We start from the raw sequence: 21,946 nt of genomic DNA, 5'->3' as shown, positions 1-21,946 counted from the left end.
TAGTAAACGTTTGGCACTTTTTGTCATTTTACTGACATTACTTCTGTTTTTTCTTTTTTCCTAAGAGAATGTTGTTGGCCGATGCAATAATTCGAGACCTTGTTTGAAATTAAATTGGCCAATTCAAATTTCCGGACTCTTTTTAAAAAAGAAGAAGCTTTACTCATAAATATTTATTTGAAATTTATTATAGACTGTTTTCTTAAGTGAAACCAATCTTCTGTTAGCTTTGATGTCAAAGTTTTGTTTAAAAGTTTTCTCGAATGCTTGCCTCCATCGATTTTGAGACATAATGCAGTCATATGTTTGGTTCGATGGAGAATCGATATGATAATGGAATGATGTTGGTTGAGAAATTTAGACTCTCTCACATGTACTAACTTGAAAGATCCGAACTTCATGCTCATCTTTGACCTCATATGTCACAGTTCTGAACTCCTCTCTCGCTTTTTGTTTGGAACGTTTGCTTGCAATTTACAGTGGGAGTTAAAGACTCTACTTGAAGATGCGACTTTCAAGGAATAGTAGTGATTGGAGTAAAAAAGAATCTTAAAGAGATTGAGAAGTAGTGGATTAAAGTATGATCAGCCCTGACATACATATCCTTCTTGTGAATTTTCTCCTCCGTTAAAGTCCTTAATTCAAACCATGATCTTGTAATTGGAGTGTAGATCAGCGTAAGATTTGGTAGGAACGCGATATAAAAAATGTAAGCTAGCATGTGGCCAAATCAGCCTGATGCGTGATCGGACGAGGTCACGTGACTTCCTCTTGGTTAAGTCACCCCAAACAGGGAGGCCAATCTGTAGTTTCAACACTGTGATTCTCTTTGGAGTGATGATATATGTACCATGATCTCATGAAGGTAAATGGAGTAACGCAAATTGAGAAGATTTCAATCTATTTAGCAAGCTCTGGCAAGTGGCAACCCAGAAAGAGGACAAGAGAGAAAGAGAGGTTCATTTCAAGAACCATCATCAGAAGGAAATTGAATAGCTACAGTACAAACTGTTATTCTGATCTTATTATGTGGATCATATCAATGTACAAAGAGCATCAGGATACATCATCACGGAATTGATATTCTCGCTCCCTGCTACAGAGAAAGCAAGCTCCTATAGATATTCTAATAGGTCTTGTTGACTCTCCAGGTCCCAAATCACCACTTTACCATCCAATCCTGTCATTTAGGGATTAGAAAATCAGTTGGCCTCTTGAAAAAGAAAGCGAAAAGATAATCCACTTCAAGCATTAAGAAACATGAGATAGAAGTATGTTTGTTTGCCAACCTGAAGTGCTGAAGCGTGTTATGGTCGAACTCCCAGCCTCCCCAAGTGGCACAATACAACTGCAGTCACACAAAATTAATCTTGCGTAAGTCATTCATCCCATGATATTGGCTTTTCTACTCATCAACTCTCCTAATCCACATCATCTACTGGACTCATGTTTGGAAATACCAGAAGAAAAAAAATCCAGAGAAGAGTTTAAGCTTAATATACATCGACACATGCGCACATGCAGTCCAATAAGCACAAGAAAAACAGCTGTAAGATGATTGTCATCTTTATAATGTAAAAAGGAAGAAGTGATTGTTATTGTGTTGATAGATACGTTATGCAGTTCTCGTGAACCCCTCCTCGCTGTCTTGAATTGTCGACACCATCATTGTTGATACCGTGCTTAGACTGGCCATACAGTTTCCCAAATGCTTCAGAAAACTGTCAAAAACAGGATGATGGTAAGTCATCTCAACAAGACAGGATAACTTTTGCTTATTTTAGTGCTGAATATTCTAAAAGCCTCTAGGAGGCATAAGATTTGCTAAACAAATACATTTGTGCATGCATCTATCATGGATTGGAATAATTTTTAGACCACCACATTGCCAACATGCAACAATCTTTGTCCTCGTACATGCTGTTCCTATATTAGTCTCGATTGTACAAATCATGGTGATCTTCCTTTATCATTTCTGGTGAAAGATTGTCATATCTTCAAGTTGCAGGCAAGTTGGCCAATACTGTCCATCTCAGTCAATTCATTTTGATTATCATAAGCCACTTGTAGCAGTAGGATGCCAAGTAATGAATTGATGACTACATTCCGTGGGAATCAAATGCTCTGGCAAAAGGGAAAAATTTAACCACGAGTATACCTGCGAACCATACTTGGGACCAGTTGATGACGTCTTCCTCTCCCCAAGGAATCTGACAAAGCTCCTGGCAAGAAAGATAATTTACTGTTAATTCAGTCGATAGAAACAGATCTGTTGACTTATGTTAGGCAGATGCAACCTCGCTGTGAACAAGAGATTTTCAAAGAGAAGGGTCGTGGCAGTGGAGAGGGAGAAGTCTCCCATCTTTAAAAGAAAAACAAAAGTGAAAAAAAAAAATAATCTGAAACTTCACATACCACATGCCACTTTCATCTGCTGCAAATACCATTGGGTTGCAGTCAAATCCCACACCAATGACTACTTTCTCAGATATGAATAGCACCTACAAAAAAGGCACATTATTTATCTGTTTCAGATGCTAGCTGAAAATATAATAAAGTTAAGATGTAAAACAAGATAAAACAAGAAGGATGCTGACCCACATCACGGAGGGGCAAATCGCGGAATGCAACGTTCTGCGCCAATGGGGAGGGACCGACATCATCCACGAAATAAATCGTAGAACTATGACCTGTAAATTCCACCAAAGGGATCAAAAATGGCTCATCAGTTAGAAGGTACACATGTCTGCTCAAACTCGATGTATAACAGACAATCGCAGGCTGCAAAAATAGTAAATATCGTATTATAAGGAATAGTAACCACTCGTTTGATTCATTAAATGGAATAGATGGACCATTTGAAGTACCTATAGCTAGTTGGAAATCGTCACAAGCAATGGAATAAGAATTTCATTCGGAATAAGCCAGGAATGGAATACTGACCCTCACTCAAACACACTATAAGCGAGCTTGTAATGCAGAGCATGTTTTGACTTTAATAACAGAATGTGTCATGCAAATGCAGTAGTCAGGACCTTAACATACTCACACATCTCACAAGCACATGATAGAGGAATACTTATTTACGTAACTCAATCCTGAAATCATAACACGAGCACCAAACAAACTACTCACCAACGTAAGCTAAGGTATTGCCGCTGGGTGACCAATTTACACCAAATGCCCAGGAGAATGAGAGGTCCAGTTGAAGAATTTGCTGTTTCGATAGGACAAGAAATAATTACGATATACTGCATCAAACAAAAATAGAACTGTACAACTGTATAAACTACACACACAAGCCTCTCTGTTCTAGAATGACATCATTTTGCAAAAAATAAAAGACGATACTCACGATATCACTTATGGAAAGAAATGACAACTATTTCATGTACCCCCTATCCAAACTGTCTGAAGTAAGCAACGTCTCCATTTCGGGATAGAATTAATCCAGAGTCCAACGAATGCCCACATGCTTGTGCATATGTTCTTAGCTAGATGCTAATGTAGTTCTGTAAGCTATGCGCTTACATTTGTATAAAACAAAAGTATCATCTCCATACAAGCAAAGACATTTCCCACCAATAGAGGATAATGCACGAGAACAAATGCATGCAATGTAAATGTCGTAGCGATAAGAATTAAGTCACATCATTTGATTAACATGAGACTAAAGCTTTGTGGCCGCTAGAACTTGAAACCATTTCTTAGTCAAACGTAGAACAGAAACCCCCCAAAAAAAAAAAAAAAAAAAAAAAAAAAAAAGTCCAAATGTAGTAGGCAGTTACTATCTCAGACGCACACCAAATAAAAACTTTACTTATTTCAAACTAATCTTTCACTGTACTGAATTCCATTTTCCAGCTATTCATTGATGCACCCAAAAAAGGAGTTGCAAACCTAATTCATAGTATAAAAGAGTATAACTTAATTCACATTGCTAACTTGGCAAGTTCACATAATCTATAAGGATAATAAAAATTTACCTCCCGAATTTCGAGTCAGATGAAGACCCTGCTTTGGAATCCCTGGATCATATTCATTGGACACACACATATAATTAAACTTTAAGATTCAGAGTGTGCATGATCAACATAAAATATTTCAATGATGGAGTGGCTAGGTAGTAAAGCTACCTTGTATCAACACCTTTAATAAAAGTGGAAAATACACGACATTTTCCATCTGTTGATGTTGTGGCAAGAAGAATCTGCAATTATAAGCCTTCAGTAACCACTAGGACAAAATAATGGTTGCTTTTGGGTAAGGTGTCCCAACGTAGTGAAATTGCTTAACAGCAGATGGATGAAAAATGCATTCACATGATGAAAAGTCAAATTGCTGGAGATAGAACAAACAGAAATAAATTGCTAACTGCATATGAAGTAATCTCGAATGGCAATACCTGAAAAGTGTTTTTAATTGTCTGATGCAGGGAATAATGTTAAAGAGAACAGACCATATTTCTTTCAACGGCTGAAAACATCAGCTAGATGAGAAAAGTACATATATTTTTTACAGGTTGACATTATGTAAATATTTTTTGATCTCACAAGCATGGATCCACGTTAAAATGTAATCTAAAAAAAATGTTGACATTATGTACATATAATTTCTTTTGCCATATCCTCTTATTTAGAACTGACCAAAATGTAATCTACACCAAATAAATCTTTTTAACATCATCATAATCATTAATCAGCAGATGAAACCATCAAATGCATAAAGGTATCAACTTCAAGGAGTGCCAGCCCTAGATATTTAAAAGGAAAGGAGAAGAGTCAGCATGTACATACTTATCCCCTTCTCCTACTTTGAATCTCAAATCCTATCTCAAACTCTTTTCAAATAACATTTGACTAGATGAATTAACTCAAGAAAATGCCTAAATCAATGACTGACTGAAAGCTCATCAACTCTTTTTCCTGTCCCAAATCACAAAGTCTACTCTCAGACTTATATTTTGTCATATGAAATCCTCATCAGGGAACAGCAAATCTAACTAGTGAACCATTTCAATTTTACCGTCTTCATGTCTATTTCTCCAGCACTGCACTGGACCTTTTAACTATTTCCTGCTGAAAGTGATTACCATTCTTAACAGCATTCATATGCAGGTATGCAGAGAATAAGATTATACTCCGCCCTAATAAATTCATGAACTCACACTCAAACAAACAGAGTAACTAACAGTAACACAAATAAATTGTAAGCTGAAGGCATGACCGTAAATAAAAAAGGCATTCACGTGTGCAGCCAGTAAAAAGATACAAAGCTTGGTTGCAAGTGTCCAACATCACAAAAATGTGAGAAAGAGGACATACTCACATTGTTAGGATGCCAAGCAACACTTGTTACCGATGAATTGTGTCTTTTCCTGATGAGTTTACTGACCCACCTATAAGAGAGCATATATTAATAACTGCTCCTGAAGAGCTACCAAAATCAGAAACTAAGTGAATTAATCTCCTGTCTCTTTGATATGTAACCATCTCATTTTTTTTACAAAGTTAAAGAGCATGTCAGTAACTAGTTAATTTCTAATCTGGGTCTTCATTTACAGAATGCTATGCTCTTGGAGGAACTGCAAGAGGGATATTTGATTCATATATGTAGCAACAGCACTGCTGTTTGAAGTCTCCGTTGGAGTTTGCTTTCCAAACTCTACTGAAGAATGGGCCAGCACAACAGCATCAACCCTGCCAGAATACTATTTGTTCCTTCAAAGTCATTACCATGAACTTCTGCGTTTTGCCATTTATATGTGCTTCCACAACTACATAAGGCTCATCCACGAGCATCGCATACTGAGAAATGACCTAGATCGACTTCAAGCAGACAATGCTTGGCCAATGCTCATACCTGAATTTAAAAGCTTTCACCACCATAAAAGAATGAGTTTAAATGCAGTGAACGCAACCAACTTGTTCCCCAAGTTTGGAAAATATATCACCCATAAATCCTTGAGCAGTAAGTGATGGCTTACTAAAAAGCACATCAGGAGAATACATGTCCAACCCAACATAAGAATGTGAAAAATAAAATAAAAAACAATGGAGAGGAAAAACCAAGAAATAAAGCTTATACCAGTTATTTTCTTGCTCGTAGTAGCATATGCACACTGTTTTAGCCCCACTCCCAACAGCAAATTTGTTTTCTGCAGGGAAAAGAAGAATACAACAAGATTATTTGTTAGCTCATCATGCTCAGTTCATTTGACAAGAGGAAATCAAGCAGAATAAATTAGCAGTCCATGGTGAAAACATCTCTAACATGTGAAGAGGAGGAAAGGAAGAGGGAAGAGAGGATTAGAAGGACCATTACAGAGTTGGAAACACAGGGAGAGGTCAAATTCGAAGTACAATCAGAGATCACAACTAATTCAATAGGGTAGTAAATGAACTTTCTTTTAGCTTTCAGATCTTTTTATATATAGGTCGGCACCCCCTTGAAGCCTCATAGTGAATTTCTCTTTACTTATAGACAAAAATAGAACCACAACCAGCTAAACCACAAGGTCAGAACAAGAAAGATAAAACTATACGAAATTGTTTAACGATATTATGAAAGATGAAGAATAAACCTATTAGAGGAATTTTAATTCATGCAGAACCTTATTGGTACTTCATATTTGTATATGGCTCCCTAGAGTCTAATAGCTCAGGTGACCTTTTAAGAACAATTGACCAAACAAAATTCTTCTAGCAATTTCAACAGAATTTTATTCTTTTTCAATACAATGTAAATACTCTAAGAAGTCTTTGACAGGGAACATTCAACATCATCCTGTCTTCAAACTCAACGATTCTGCATACCTTGTGGGCTCCATTGAACGCAAAGTGCGGCTCGGTTTAGCCTGAGGATAACTAAGGTGGGTACCCACTCTGATCCTTCATAATTCCATACATATCTACATAAGAACAAAATCTGCGTTAGATACTTGAATATATGCAGAAAGGAGGTGGAACACAAGGTGGTTCCAATTAGGTGATTTTACAAATAAAACAGGCACTCACGAGTTTCGATCATGGGACACCGTTACTATTCTGTTTGCCCTGGAACTCCAGTCTATTCCAGAAACAATTTGGTCATGCTGTGACAATACATTCCCCATTGTTAGCACCAAGAACAAAATTATCATTTAAACTATTAACTAGCATAAAATAGACTTTAGTCAAATAATCTTGTTTTGGCGAATGCAAAATTAAATTCTCAAGCCTAGATAAGAACAAAATAAACCATCATCATTTATTTATTACATGGTAAGACAACGAAACATCAGTAAGGTGCATGCTAGAATCTTTCATTAAATGCTGGAAATCTGTTGGTTGATGAGATAAGCTTTGTTAGCAATATAAAACAAGCAACATCAAATTTCAAAGGTGCATCATCATTCATCACTCATCAGTTCATTTCCCTAACATGGAAGGGGAAAGAAGATAATGTGGAGCTTTAGTTAGAACTCCAGCTTGCAGGTCATACATGGTCATCAAATCACTGTTTAGAAATGACAGTTGACATTGTAGAGAAAGAAGTCATCAATACCATAAACTGGAGAGAGAAAGGAACAATAGAAGAGACAAGCAATACAAAAGGGGGAAAACTAAAATAGAGTGTTTTTTGGTCCTTATTCTTTAGTTTTGAATAGACAAACATGGCAGGAGAATTACCATGCTGAAGACAAGAAATCAGAGAACTAACACATATGTGGTTTTGCTTATCTTTCAGTAAATATAGTTTATAACTTTTATTTGTGTGCTCATCATAAATAACATATGGTACATCTGTCATCCCCATGTTTCAATCATTTAAATTCAAAGTTAATTACTCTTTAAGAATGAAGTACTGTAATAATGACCTTTTGGAGAATATGAGCTTGCTCCCACTTGTCTTCTGAAAGTTTGTAAATGTGAACTTCACTATTGTTCGGACAGAATGCAACCACTACAAGAAATCAGATGTTATAGTTAGCATTAATGCAATCTACTGATATGCAGAGACTATAGAGGCAGGAGCATATAAAGAGATTTTATTCAAAGAAATTATGGCAGAACAGGACAAATAGAAAATCGAAAATCAGAAGAATCTAATGCCTAGTTTTGCATGCTTGATGACATGATGTGGCAATGAACAACATCTGTTGACATTTAACAAATTCCTGGTTTAAAGTGAGACTGAAAGGTATGGGCTTGATCTCAAATTGAAATGGCGCAAGGTGCAGAAGACAGATAAGATAAGTAGGATTCTATGTAAAAAAATCCATAAAGGATGCTTGAAAAACATTCTAATTCGAAAAGATCATCAACTAGAAAGAATAAAGTAGGATATTGAGAATACACTAAGTCAAGGTATTGACAAGGAGAAAAACTAATGCGAGATTTGTCCAGTCAGGAAGCTTGTTAACCATTGACAACAATCAAGGCATATACTTGCTAGGTTAACTTTATTAAGATTTAGCCAGAAAAGTTATGCTTTTTAAAGAAGCAAGTATTAGTATATGCAAGGCAACAGTGTTAAATATTACTAACATGCGTGAAACACCTAGTTGATGACGAAGTAGCAATTACCATAAAAAGGCCAATAATTAGCATTAAAAAGTAACGACAACTTTTACTAACTACAAAGTGATTACGCATCTTAGTAGAATCGTGAAAAGCTGCTATTCGTATTTCATCTGCTCTGAGGAGATTAAGAATAGGAAGTCATTGTGGACCCCAGGATGAAAAACCAAAATTAAACATCATCCTTCCGCTGTACCTGTTTTTCTTCAAAATTTACTCCCTCATACTTCACCACCCGACACTAAAAACCATTACCATTGGTCACCCTTTCAGATTTCGAGATGCGTCTTACCTGGTCAAGCGATTAGTGGGACACATTCATGGCAAGTATTTATCTATCTAAGGCGGAGATCCTCATCAGCCGTTAGAAGTTAGACCTGCCATTCAAAACGCATTTTATCTATCCATAGTTGTTAGAATGCTTAGCTTATACTTAACCTCTCACAGTGCAATTTATTACTTGTTGCTTGTTAGAACTGCCTTCAAAAACCAGAATTTGGAATCCCTTTTTGGCCCCATAATAGTTGATAACTACAAGGACTCCGACTCCATGATACTCACCAAATGACAACGAAAGATAGGATCACCGGGAAACACATCAAGCGAACATTTGCAGCATTCAGGAGAAAGACAGAGAGATTTGCACCCTCCAAAATGAGCACTTCACCATACATACCCCTCTGTTCTCATCGTTCAGTGCCATAGGCAAAGGCTCAAGATAAGTTCGATCGACTACGTCAGCGCCAAGGTCCCAAAAGTACAGAAAAAATCAAAGCACTCTCCCTCAAGCAGCCTATCAACTCACCGAGGCGTTCTTGTCGCAGATATCGACTTGAAATTACACATAAAAAAAGCAACAAAGAACTCATCCAATTTCGCAGCGCATTTCCGAAAACGATCAAAACAACACCGAAACGAGATGCGAAAATCGAGGGAAGAGCAGGATTACTGGAGCGGTCGGGACTCCAGGCGTGGCAGGTGATGCAGGGAGCGAACTGGTGGACCGCGACCGCCGCCATTCTCGCCTCTCTCTCTCTCTCAGATCAAAGCGAGGAAGCCTTGAACTTCGGAGCTGGAATCGACGATCGTCTTAGAGCCTTCCACGCTCCGATCCCGATGTCGTTCCTCCTCTTTTCTCCTTCAGTTCATGCCATGGGATCGCGAAGGGATGGGATCGCGAAGCGACGCGAGATCCAAAAATGCAGAAGCGCTGGATCGAGAGTATCTTTCAGCTGGGAATTGTGGGGGAAGAAAAGGGAATTCTTCAGCTCGAAGTAAAAGCTCGGCGGCTAAATCGCACGGGCCTAGTAGCGTTCGGCTCGGCCAGACGAGGAAGAAGACGATCCGCCCACCCGACGCCCCCACAGGCTTCTTTTTGGGGGCTTATTGGGGAATTTAGCAAAACGCACGGTCCTTAACAATATTTTCTGTAGTTTTTCACAAAAGAGGATCTTTAGTTTATCAATGTCCTTGAAATGAAAATGGATGATGTTATAGGGGCAACAGAAAAAAAGGAAAAAGAGAAGAAGAACTAAGGACAATAACTTTGATGGTAAACAGAAAAAGGGCCCTGTCATTTTCTTTTCGAAACAATTGATTATAAATAATCTAATCTGATTTGATTTAAGGATCACTGCATATGTCAATCGTAAGTTTAAATCAAGTGTGCCATAGCACATGTCAATTTTGTAGTCTCGTGACTTTGAGTAATGTTGTATTATGCTTATCGAGCCATATTTTCATGGTCAAGTTTCTAATCAATTTAAATTGTATGATGAATGTGACAAGGTTGCTCATCGATCCTCCTCAAGCTCCTCATTCGTCGGGAGCTGATTATTCGAGACTCCAACGAAGCACTTGTGGCTATCTAGCCTCCATGTAGTTTTGATCGTTGCTACTGCTACTGCTGGAGATTGTCGATGGGTGACTTATCTTTCCTCAATTGGAGCGCTTGTTTCGAGTGAGAGCCATTCAAATATGGAGCTTCATTTTTGCACTGCAATTCTCTTGCCTCGTAACTGATCTTACCAAATTAATATAGTTCACATTAGGAAACCTCTTACATAATCATCTGAAACATTCATTAACATTTAACATTTTGTGGTGCAGTTGGAGAACCTTGCCTCCTTAAAAGCCAACGTTAGGGAATCTCCTATATAGGCCTATTTGATGTCATTTAAGTTTTTTTTTATTTTTTGGTCTGATGATGTCATTTAAGTTGATAATGACATTTCGACCAAAAAATGAAGTTGATAATAACATAAAATTGATAAGAAAGCAAGAAATTTGATCGGGATGCATTTAAAGCTAGAAGTACCGAGTCCAGTTAATTGCGTAACCAGTATGTAAATTTTTTCTCCTTAGGCGAAGATCATGGAGGCAAGGGATGACGACATGTCCCTCAACAATTCTGTTTTTTCTTTCATTGGAATTGTTCTTTGTGTTTTGTTGAGACACCACATTCGAAATGTTTGATTACACATATGAAGAATTGGAATAATTGATTTGAGGATTATAAGGAAAAAAAAATAGGGACATGAGAGGTACAAGATGATGTTTTGGAGGACAACGGCTATTGTCTTGTCTTATAGAGCTAACCTAAATAGGTTATTTCACATTCCGGATTCTTCATGCTCATTGTGTGGAAATTCAGAAGAAATTTCAGTCCATCTATCCATATGATGCCCTTCAACCCACATTTTATAGAGACAGAGTCCATGGTGTACCCTCTTGTCTACTTGAAACTTCTCGTCACTAGAGAAAATGATAAATCACTTCCTTGACCCATGACGGATTGCTCAAAGAGGGGAATTTAATTGCAAACTCTTCACCTTCTTTGCAGTAATTTAATGTCATTCGCAGCTTAAACTCAGTACATTAAGCTCTAAATCAACATTATTGGCAACGAATTAGTTTGTTTTTTTAGCACAATTTGCCCAAAATCTCGTCGATTTGGTTCGACATTTTCCAACCCGTTAAGCAAGAGAGAAGAATGGGCGTTTCCAGGGTTCCCTGGTTCGAGAGCTTTGCTAAAACGAATGACGATGGGTGAGTTGGCTTTTGACAAAGGTGGAGGATGATTCAGGCAAGCCATCGGCAAGCGGAACAAATTCCTCACTCTCGGTTTCTTTCTCAAACTTCCTGTCCTCTTTCAAGCGAGCACCTCCCTTGGCTGAACATCCTCTCTCGCTTTTAGGAGCCACCGGCTGGCGCGGATAGCTTTTGCCACCCCCAGCTTGTCGGCCGGCCTGATTCCCTACCCAAAAATCATGCTACCATTTGCCCAGTCCTGCCCTTGCCCTACTTTTGTACATTGCTGTGCTACGGAGGTGCGAAGGAAGAAGGGAAGAAAGGGGTCGGGCCAGGGGAAGAAGGAAGGCTCGGCCGGGGAAAATAAAAGAAAAGAAAAGGAAGACGTCGGGCTCGGCCCAAGCGGGTTGAAAGAAGAGAAGGGGTTGGGTCAATTCGGCCCGCTTTGTTTTTTCCTTAAAAATACAAAAAAATTTAGTTTTTTAATTAATTAAAAAAATTTCACTTTTTTGATATTTTTTAATAAATTCTATTTCAATTTGCTTGTCTATCCAACTATCTGTTTTTGCTATTTCTATTTTGACGATTTACCTGGCCGGCAAAATCAGGTGTTAATACTAGTTAACGCCCCTATATTATGTTCTAGCCGGACAAATGGAGGAAAAAAAAAAGCCAAGTAATTAATGGCTGTGCAAGTACACAAGAATTCATAATCCAATTAAAGTTTCCATTATGAATATTTAGTCATTTTTCCAACGTAAAGAATGCTTCTTCTTCTTGAATCTCTCAAAGTATCTCTGTAATTCGTACAAATTCTTCAATTGGTCATTGATCTATTACGTTAGATAAGTACTGAATTTAGAGATATTCCTCGAGTGTAGAAAACCAATGGGCAAGGCAACGATCCAGTCGTTGTCCGTCTGACTTGTTCTACTTGCTTCATTTGATAACTCATACCCGATATTACAGAGAAGCACCAAAACATGGGTTGGGTTCCAAAGTTGTTTTGCTTAATTAAGAGGAATTGGGTTGGTTGGACTAAGAAAAAACTATATATCGTCTTTCTGGGTTTTGGTTTGGGCTAGTTTGACTAGGAAAAAGGTAGATATCGGGTTTTTGGGTTTAAACCCGATGTCTACCCTAAACCTGATGTCCACCTTTTCATAGTCAACCAAACCAATTCCTCTGAAATTGACTCACTTTATTTGCTCCCACGAATTGCAAGATGCTAACACTACCATTCCGATTTCAGAAACCATCTACCCTCCACTTCAATCTCTCATGTTCATCTGCTTCCCTCCTCTCTTCCTTTCTCAATCTTCTCTCTACTCAAATTTTCATTGCGGGCCATGGTCTCATTTTGTTGTCTCTCTTCTTCTCTTCTTTCTCTTTCCTTTGTTTTTCTATCTCAATTCTCAAACTTTGCCGATGCTCAAGCTCAAGATCTTGATTATCCAACTGCGACGCTTTCAACACGGTGGACAAATAACGGAGACTACATTTTATGTAAATCATCCCATTCATCTGCAGACCTATTGATCATGCGGTCAATTCTACGCCGAGGCATAGGAACTTTTGGCACTGCCTACGTCAGTGGCTTCTATTGTAATTATAACTGCAACACTTGCCTCTTTGCTGTTTTCATCTTCCATCCTTGCTCAAGTATTATGACTAATGATGCATCTGTAGAAGTTGTTTGGTCCACCAATCGGAACAATCCTGTAAAGATCAACGCAACATTAGAGCTTACGTCCAAAGGCAATTTGGTGTTGAAAGATGCTGGCGGTACTATTGCTTGGTCCACTAACACTTCTGGCAAGTCTGTTGTAGGCTTGAATTTGACAGATTTGGGGAATCTCGTGTTGTTTGATAAGAATAATGTGACTGTTTGGCAGTCTTTTGATCATCCAACCGACACACTTGTCTTAGGACAAAAGTTGATGGCGGGCCAAAGATTGATACCGAGTGTTTCTGAGACAAATTGGGCCATAGACGGTACGCTTATGCTTTACATGAATGGCCGTGGATTATTTGCTCAAATCGAGACTAGTCCTCCTCAGATCTATTACCAATCTCTTATTGATAATCCAAATGCAAATACTGAGTCTCCATATGTTGAGTTTATAAATGGAAGCTTGGCTTTCTTCTCAAACTCTATTCATAATTTGAGTTTGATTTCAGTCCCTCATGCATCTTTTGTACAATACATGAAATTGGGCTCGGATGGGCATTTGAGAGTGTATGAGTTATCATATAGGCCTAATTGGAGTTCACCTGAGGATATGTGTGCAGTGTGGGCAGAAGTGGCCGATCTTTTGACTATGTCTCTTGCGGGGGACTGTGGTTATCCAAAAGTGTGTGGACAATATGGAATTTGCTCCGATGGGCAATGTAGTTGTCCAGCTTCGAGTGATGGAATGAGCTATTTCAAGCTAGAAAATTATACTAAGCCTAATTTTGGGTGTTCTAAGAATGTTCCACTATCTTGCGAGGCTTCACAAGATCAAAGTTTTCTGGAGCTCAAAGATGTCACATACTTCACTCTTACTTCAAATCTCATGAACATAGATGCTTCAAGTTGTAAAGAGGCTTGTGCAAAAAATTGTTCATGCGAAGTAGCTATATTTAAGTACAAAATGGATCCCACTGTTGGCCACTGTTACTTAACAACTCAAGTGTTTTCACTTATGAAAATTGACAAAAAAAGGAATTCCTATAATTCTACCGCTTTCCTAAAATTACAAAATGTGCATTATGTAGGAACTCCAAATCATTCTCTTGATTCTCCTCTTGCCAATGAAGCTCCAAATCAAAGGACCAACCGTCTTGTTGTCATACTTGAATCCAACCTTGGAGTTCTCATTGCCATAATAATTCTTATCGTAGTCATAGTTTTGTTTGTTCGGAAGAGAGATCTCAATGAAGCAGAGGAGGAATATCTTACTCAAGTACGGAATGCTCACAAGATTCCGTTTCGGTGATTTGAAAGCCATGACAAATGATTTCAGTAAAAAGCTTGGCGAATGTGGTTTTGGTTCTGTTTTCGAAGGTACTCTAATTGATGGAACAAAAGTTGCAGTAAAGCGGCTTGGTGGTTTTGGGCAGGTCAAGAAATCCTTTCTTGCCGAAGTTGAGACTATTGGTGGTATCCATCATGTGAACTTGGTAAGACTCATGGGATATTGTGCTGAGAAATCCCAAAGGCTCCTTATCTATGAGTACATGTCTAATGGGGCTCTAGATAGATGGATCTTTCCCAAATCCAATGAATGTGTTCTCGGCAACGAAGGAAGAAGATCATTCTCGATATAGCGAAAGGACTAGATTATCTTCATGAAGATTGCAGACAAAAGATTGTACACCTAGACATTAAGCCCCAAAATATTCTCTTGGATGGGAATTTCAATGCTAAGGTTGCCGATTTTGGATTGTCCAAGTTGATTGAGAGAGGACGAAAACCAAGTTGTCATAAGCATGAGAGGAACTCTGGTTATTTGGCCCCCGAGTGGCTGAATGTTGCAATTACCGAAAAGGTTGATGTGTACAGCTTTGGCGTGGTCATCTTGGAGATAGTTTGTGGAAGAAAAAACTTCGATCGGTCTCTAGATGAAGAAGACATGTATTTACTAAGTCTTCTTAAGAGAAAGGCAGAAGAGAAACGGTTGTTGGACATTGTGGATAAGTCTAGCGAGGATATGCGATTAAATGGGCCACATGCGGTAAATATGATGAGGATTGCTGCATGGTGCTTGCAAGGAGATTATACAATGAGGCCTTCCATGTCAATGATCATCAAGGTGTTAGAGGGTGTTATGAAAGTTCCAGACAACTTGAATTACAACTTCTCTGCTCAGCTGTCCACTAAAGGAGCAGCAAAACTCAGTCAAGAAATCAGTGCCACCACTGCATTATCACCCTTCGTTTTAACTGGTGCATGATGACACGGGCAAACTTATAATATCGGTTCTCTATTTTTTTTTTTTTTTGGTCAAAAAAGATGCGATGCATTATCTTAAGTAGTCTTAGAACACAACGATGGGTTACATTCGGAAACTAAAATATTCCATAGAGATAGGGGTATATGAACCCAATTTGGAGGAAGTTTCTTTGCACGATGATTTCGTACCAGCCAATCAGCAGCCTGATTTGCCTCCCGCGGACAGTAGATTACTGTTACGTTTTGGCCCGAAAAGAGCTCTTGTCGGCAAAGTGTTGAATTATCTCTCTTAAATTCCATGGAATCTCGGCCCGGCCCATGACGAAATTCACCACCGCTAAACGCCGCTTTCCACAGGTAAGGTGAACTGCTTCACTTCGTGTCTTCACGTGCGACGACTTCAGTTCAAGATAAAGCGTAATCCGTGCAAAAAGGGCTTCCGCTTGCTTGTGCCGACGAAGAAGCCCTAGCCTCTCGCCGCAAAGCCATCAACGACAGATCCTCTTCATCTCTTGCGATTCCGGCATTGAACAGAGGTTTTCTCCGGTACCCATGAGGCGTCGACGTTCACTTTCAATTGACCTTTTCCGGTGGAGTCCGGACCTGCGGTAGCGTTGAGATGTGGTCTCGATTTGTGTTTTCTTTCTTCCTCTCGCTAAAAGCTAAATTCTGGGTTTGTGCGAGATCGAGGACGTTCGTCGGGCTTGGGATTTTTCCTCTGAAGATCCGTGCGTTTCGAGCCTTCCAGATCTGCCATAGGATCCCTGCGATGAACTCTCTTTCAGGTGAACCCTTTCGTGATGCGAATGCTGCCGAAAGCCACTGATCTATCCTTTTGATTTGTTTCAACATATTCGTCCCCTGTAGCCGGATATTTTTCCAGATCTCTTTAGTCCACCTGCAGAATAGGAAGAGATGTTCGGTGGTTTCAATATGCGTATGACATATCTGACATAATGGATCTGGGCTGATCTTCTTTTTGTAGAGGTTCTCCCTTGTGGGAATGGCACTTTGACAAATGCTCCAGAGGAAGGTTCTGATTTTCGGTGGGACAGAGAGACTCCAGATCTGCGTCCATAAAGATCGTGGGGGCTGGTAAGAACACGAGGCTTTATGTGAATTTGGTCTAATAGTCGATGATTGGGATCTGTTGTATCCGCTTTTCACCGTGAATTCTCCTTTGCAATTTCCTGTCCATATTCTACTGCGGTTTGGGATCTTTACTCAAGGGAATAGCTAGAATCTCGCTTGCTACTTTCTCTAAAAAAAGTACCGATGAATAAGAGTTTGTTTCCAAGTTCGGGTATCTTCGTTTATCAAATCTTCAACCATAGTTGGTTTGTTGGGTTTCGATTCCCTGTTAACTCTTATGATAACCATTTATCCTCCCTTATTTTGATTGATTTACCATCCCCAACTAACCATTTCACATCGATTTCATAGAGTCTCGCCCAACAAGATACTTTGCCGGCCCCAAGAGGATCGCTGGCCCTTCCGTGCACTCCATATATCTCCATAAGGGAAGTATGTGCCCTTTAGAACTTTGCTCTATAACGCATCCAGGGGACTTGTGTAGACGCGGACACTGTTTGCCCAAAGATTGCACAATTGAAGGTAATTAAGTCTTTGAACCCCATCCCTCCTTCATCCTTTCTTGTCTTCATAGCTTCCCAATTCTTCCAGTGAATTCCTTTCTTTGAGTCTCCTTTCTGCCACCAGAATGACGCTATTCGCCTTTCTATTGCTCTGCAGATGGACAAGGGTAGCTTGAAGATTGACATGGCATAGGTTGGGATGGCCTGCATCACACTCTTAATCAGGACCTCCTTTCCTGCTTTGGTAAGTAATTTTTCCTTCCAACCCTCTAGCTTTGAATTCACTCTGGTGAGTATCCATGCAAATAATTCTTTTTTAGATTGTCCCCATTCTGTAGGGATACCTAGGTATTTCCCTGTCTTGTCAAAAACAGGCACTCTCAGCTCTTGAGCCATATTCCTCTTAAGTAGTGGGGGACAATTCTTACTAAAATAAACGCCTGACTTGTTTAAGTTGAGAGCTTGCCTCGTTGCATAGCAATACTGATTAATTGTAAGTGTCAAATTCTGACATTCCTTTAAAGTCCCATCCATGAAGAAAATAACATCATCCGCAAACATAAGGTGAGAAAGCTTAGGACAGAACCTGTTGAGCTGTATACCTTGTATGCTGCCTTCTCCTACTGCTTTTTGCATCAACCAAGTTAACACATTAGTGATTAGGATGAATAAATAAGGCGACAATGGGTCTCCTTGCCTTAGACCTCTGGAAGGACTAAAAACGGGGTAGGTTCTCCATTAAGTTTAACACTAAAAGTCATTGTTGTGATGCATTGCATTATTAAAGCCACCCATTTCTATGAAAAACCCATTTGCAGCATGCAATCCCGAAGAAAATCCCATTCAATTCTGTCATATGCTTTCGCATATCTAATTTAAGTCCGCCCGATGTTTCTTCTTTCTTTTGGTGATGCGCAAATTTGGTGTAGCACTTCCCGCACTATTAGGATGTTATCTCAGATCTGTCTCCCCTGTACAAAGGCACTCTGTTCAGGTTCGATTATCTCTGGCAGCCATTGCTTCAATCTATTGGCAAGTAGTTTTGATATGATTTTATAACTGAAATTGCAAAGACTGATAGGTCTAAACTGACAAATTGTCTCAGGGTTTTTCACTTTGGGAATCAAGGCAATATATGTTTGGTTTAGATGAGGATCCAAAACACCTGTGTTGAAGAAGCTCTGTACCAGGTGGAATAGGTCAGTCTGAATAATAACCCAATCATTTTGATAGAACATACCATTAAACCCATTAGGGCCAGGCGCTTTCAAGGCTCCCAATTGATAAACTGCTGTTTTGATTTCCTCCATCGTGGGATTAGCCACCAGCGATGCATTTATGCGATCATCAATAGGAGTATGGCATTGGCATAAGACTGGCTGATAATGACGTTCCCCTGCTGTTGTATATAGGGTGCTGTAATAATTTTTAATGTGAATCGATTTCTTTGGATCCCGACACCATCTGTCTTCTTCCACTTTCAGCATCGTAATGTGATTTCGACACCTCCTTTGGACTGTTGTAGCATGAAAGAAACGTGTATTTTTGTCTCCCCACTGTAACCATTTAATTCTCGACCTCAATCCCCAATATTGTTCCTCCTGCTTTCTTAATGTGTCGATCTGGTGGATGATGCTTTTCTCTTCCTTTATGTTTGAATGTGACTGATTGGTTATTGCTTTGTTAGGGCTGAGTTAACTCTCTTATCCTCTTTGGGTGCATGAGCAAACTTTTTTGACTCCTTTGTGTCAATTTTTTGCTGTTTCTGAAGCTTGTCCGAGAAAGTTGGCTGAGGATAGACTGTGTTAGTCCATGCATGGTGAATAACATCGTGATATTCTTCATTTTCTAACCAAAAAGCCTCCATTTTAAATTCTCTTCTTCTTTTCCTTTGTGCAGGGTATAGCCTCAGAACAAGAGGACTGTGATCCGAGCCTATTGCTGGAAGAGCATGAATTTCTGCATCATGGAAGAGTACTCGCCATTCCAAGGTACATAACGCCCTATCCAATCTTTTTTTAACAAGATCGTCCCCTTCTCTGTTGTTTGCCCACGTGAATGCACATCCTTGACTGTCCATATCCATCAGGGATAACTCATTAAGCATGTCTCTAAATGCTGCGATTCTTTTATTATCTGCTTCCCTTCTCCCAACCTTCTCCCATACATATAGAATCTCGTTAAAATCACCCAAGCATATCCATGGGTGGGAACTGTAGGGTTTCAATGTCTTCAAATGCTGCCATAGTTGTATCCTCTCACCAAAATTTGTGGACGCATGAATAAAAGTAATCTGCATCACTGATTTCCTGGCTAGTTCAGTGCATTTGACATCTATATATTGTTTTGAACTGCTTTGCACTTGCAATGATACTTCCTCATTCCACATTAACGCCAACCCCCCTACTATACCCGTTGGGTTTTCTAAAAATAAGTGCTGAAATTGAAGTTTCCTGGATATACTTTCCACCCTCGTTGCTTTGTTTTTAGTCTCCATTAGAAAAACTATACTAGGCCTTTCTAGAGCAATTAATGCTCTTAGCTCTTGGATTGTCAGGGGGTTGCCTAGCCCCTGACAATTCCAGCTAATAATTTTCATGTCTTCTTTGGTGGCTTATTAGGGCTAGCCACCAAAGCCTAATCTGTGCCATCCTTAAGCAACTTCACTGGGGTCTCCGTCATGCCTCGAGTCATCTATGATAAGAGGTATAGGTTCGGGTAGGCATTTCTGTTTTTTGGTTTTCTCGCACTTTCATATTCTTTTTGCTGCTTTTTCCTATCTTCAAAGAATTTTGTATTGGAGCATTGAGCAAATGATCTGTTTTCCATGATCTTTGATAACCTCGCTAATTTGTGATAGGGGTTTCCAATATCTCGGCTCCATGGAACTTTCTGCTCTTCTTTTTGCTGCATACTTCAAGACGCATTTCTGGATCTTTCTCTCTTATAATTAGATCCCGCTTGCTGCCGGAGAAGGTTCTTCGTGTATGGTTTCTTCTATTATAATGTCTTCTTCAATGTTGCCATAAAAGGCCTCCCAATAAGGGCTGTGATCATCGACTTCGCTTTCAGCCATGGTCCGTAGGGAGCCAATTTTGTTGATTGCCCATGGAGATTCTACATAAGGTATTTCTGAACAATCTTGTGCATAGTGGCCTATTCTTCCACAGGAGTAACAATAATGGGGTAATCTTTCGTATTTATATTCAACCCACAGCCATTTATGGCCAATATCCAGGATGGTTCCTGCTTTCAGAGGAGTAGTTAAGTCTACTTCCACTCTGACTCTTCCTCCTTTTTGCTGCAAGTTTCCCATGGTTTCAAGCTTAATTTCCTGGACCTGGCCGAGTTTTTTCCCCAAATCATGGTAAACTGTTTCAACCCTCCATCCGGGGGGATTCCTCCAATTCTTACCAGAAGGCTGCTCTAGAAAATCATAACAATGTTCGTAATTTCAGCTCGCCTTGTTTTAGAACAAGCAGACATTTAGAATAACACCAAGGTGTAGATTTCAGGATTCTGTCCTTTTCCGCCTCGATTGAAATACAAAGGTAAAGAGACTCGGTCCTTTTTGTGCACATTCTCTTCGCCTCTACTTTCCATGCTTTCTTTATAGTTGTGAAGAATGCTGGAAAGTTGACATTGGGTTTTGAGTAAAGTTTACCCAAAATTGTTCTCTTACATTCATCTCTTTTCTGTAATGATATCTCCGGGTTTACTTCAACCACATCTTCCTCAGACCACAAATGACCTAATCGTTTACATAATGCTGCAACCCGCAACTCATTGCCATCTTTTCTATCCATGCTATGTAAAAACCATAAAAAAAAACTTAATAGCAACAATCAATATTTCTGAGTACTTCTGAAATCCCTCTCAGACATTTTATCAAACATCTTACTGACAAAGAGCTCAATACGATTTTCAGTATATCTCCTTATCAGAGCCGGATCCACACCTTTTCACAGAAGCATCTACGGTGAATTTGTTCCGATCGAATCGTATTCAACAACCCACCACTGCGCGCCCGGAAGTCCGAGCCAGATTACGAGCTTCTTCATCCGGACATCATTAACTCGCCCACAGATCGAAAGGGAGGAAATCCAACCTTGATTGAAGCCACATAAGTCATAGATCCTGCCGATCGAGCAAGGCTACTGCACTATGTGAAGAGTGGAACGCCACCATACTCGACAAAAAAGAACTGGCGAAACATTCTTTAGGGTTTTGTTTTTTGTCAATCAATCTGTAACAAGGACAAAAAGGAGTAGAGATTTGTGGTATTTAGACTGAGTCTAGGTTTTGGGGAGGAGACATCGTTACCAGAGGGTAGAGAGAGCTCGCATACACGAGAGAGCTTAGACGTCAATTGGCCACTTTAATATCGGTTCTCTCTATAACTAGTGGTAGAATTGTGCAGGCAATTGAATTTCCTCTCAAAGCTTGAATGCTGCGGTATGTCTTTTTCTTTGCAGGCCCAAAAGTCCATGGCATGATATCGGTTCTCTTTTTTGCTCGCAAATGAATGGACTTTGGCATATCTAAGAAAATAATTGTTTTTTTTTTTTTGGGTCGAATTTAGGAAGGATTGACTTGGTTAGTTTATTGCATTTAGGTTTTATTGCTTATGTAGAGTCCAGTCGTGGCCAAATTTATTAAGTTAGTACCAATAGCAATATGGATTTTCTGCTGGTCATTAAAATGGAAGTTTGGAGTTTAGAAACCATAACTTAACTTCCCTTGCGTTAATCCGCTTGCAAGTTCCAGCCGGAGAGTGATGGAGAGATGTTGCTGATGTTTCAACCAGGTTCGTGTCAAACATA

The 21,946-nt window shown here is 39.4% G+C and overlaps 2 protein-coding genes across 2 annotated transcripts; one reads left to right on the top strand and one right to left on the bottom strand.

The window, feature by feature from the left end:
- Window positions 1-943: 943 nt before the first annotated feature.
- Window positions 944-9,927, bottom strand: LOC104425022 (actin-related protein 2/3 complex subunit 1B-like). The gene is made up of 15 exons (XM_039305446.1): window positions 9,511-9,927; window positions 7,859-7,944; window positions 7,017-7,093; window positions 6,816-6,910; window positions 6,088-6,157; window positions 5,329-5,398; window positions 4,137-4,210; window positions 3,990-4,028; window positions 3,136-3,221; window positions 2,602-2,690; window positions 2,416-2,501; window positions 2,159-2,222; window positions 1,615-1,721; window positions 1,290-1,348; window positions 944-1,180 (listed from the first exon to the last, which is right to left on the bottom strand). The coding sequence occupies exons 1-15, from the start codon at window positions 9,578-9,580 to the stop codon at window positions 1,116-1,118; spliced, it is 1,137 nt and encodes a 378-aa protein (XP_039161380.1). The 5' UTR covers window positions 9,581-9,927; the 3' UTR covers window positions 944-1,115.
- A 3,331-nt stretch (window positions 9,928-13,258) lies between these two features.
- Window positions 13,259-15,529, top strand: LOC104427311 (G-type lectin S-receptor-like serine/threonine-protein kinase SD2-5). Its single transcript, XM_039305130.1, is given in 3 exon segments — window positions 13,259-13,945; window positions 14,484-14,885; window positions 14,888-15,529. Coding segments are annotated over 3 exon segments (1,731 nt in total).
- Window positions 15,530-21,946: the final 6,417 nt, after the last annotated feature.

Source organism: Eucalyptus grandis, chromosome 11, assembly GCF_016545825.1.
Source record: "Eucalyptus grandis isolate ANBG69807.140 chromosome 11, ASM1654582v1, whole genome shotgun sequence".
NCBI classification, from domain to species: Eukaryota; Viridiplantae; Streptophyta; class Magnoliopsida; order Myrtales; family Myrtaceae; genus Eucalyptus; species Eucalyptus grandis.
Note: the sequence above shows the minus strand (reverse complement) of the source record. Positions and strands in the feature narration are given on the sequence as shown.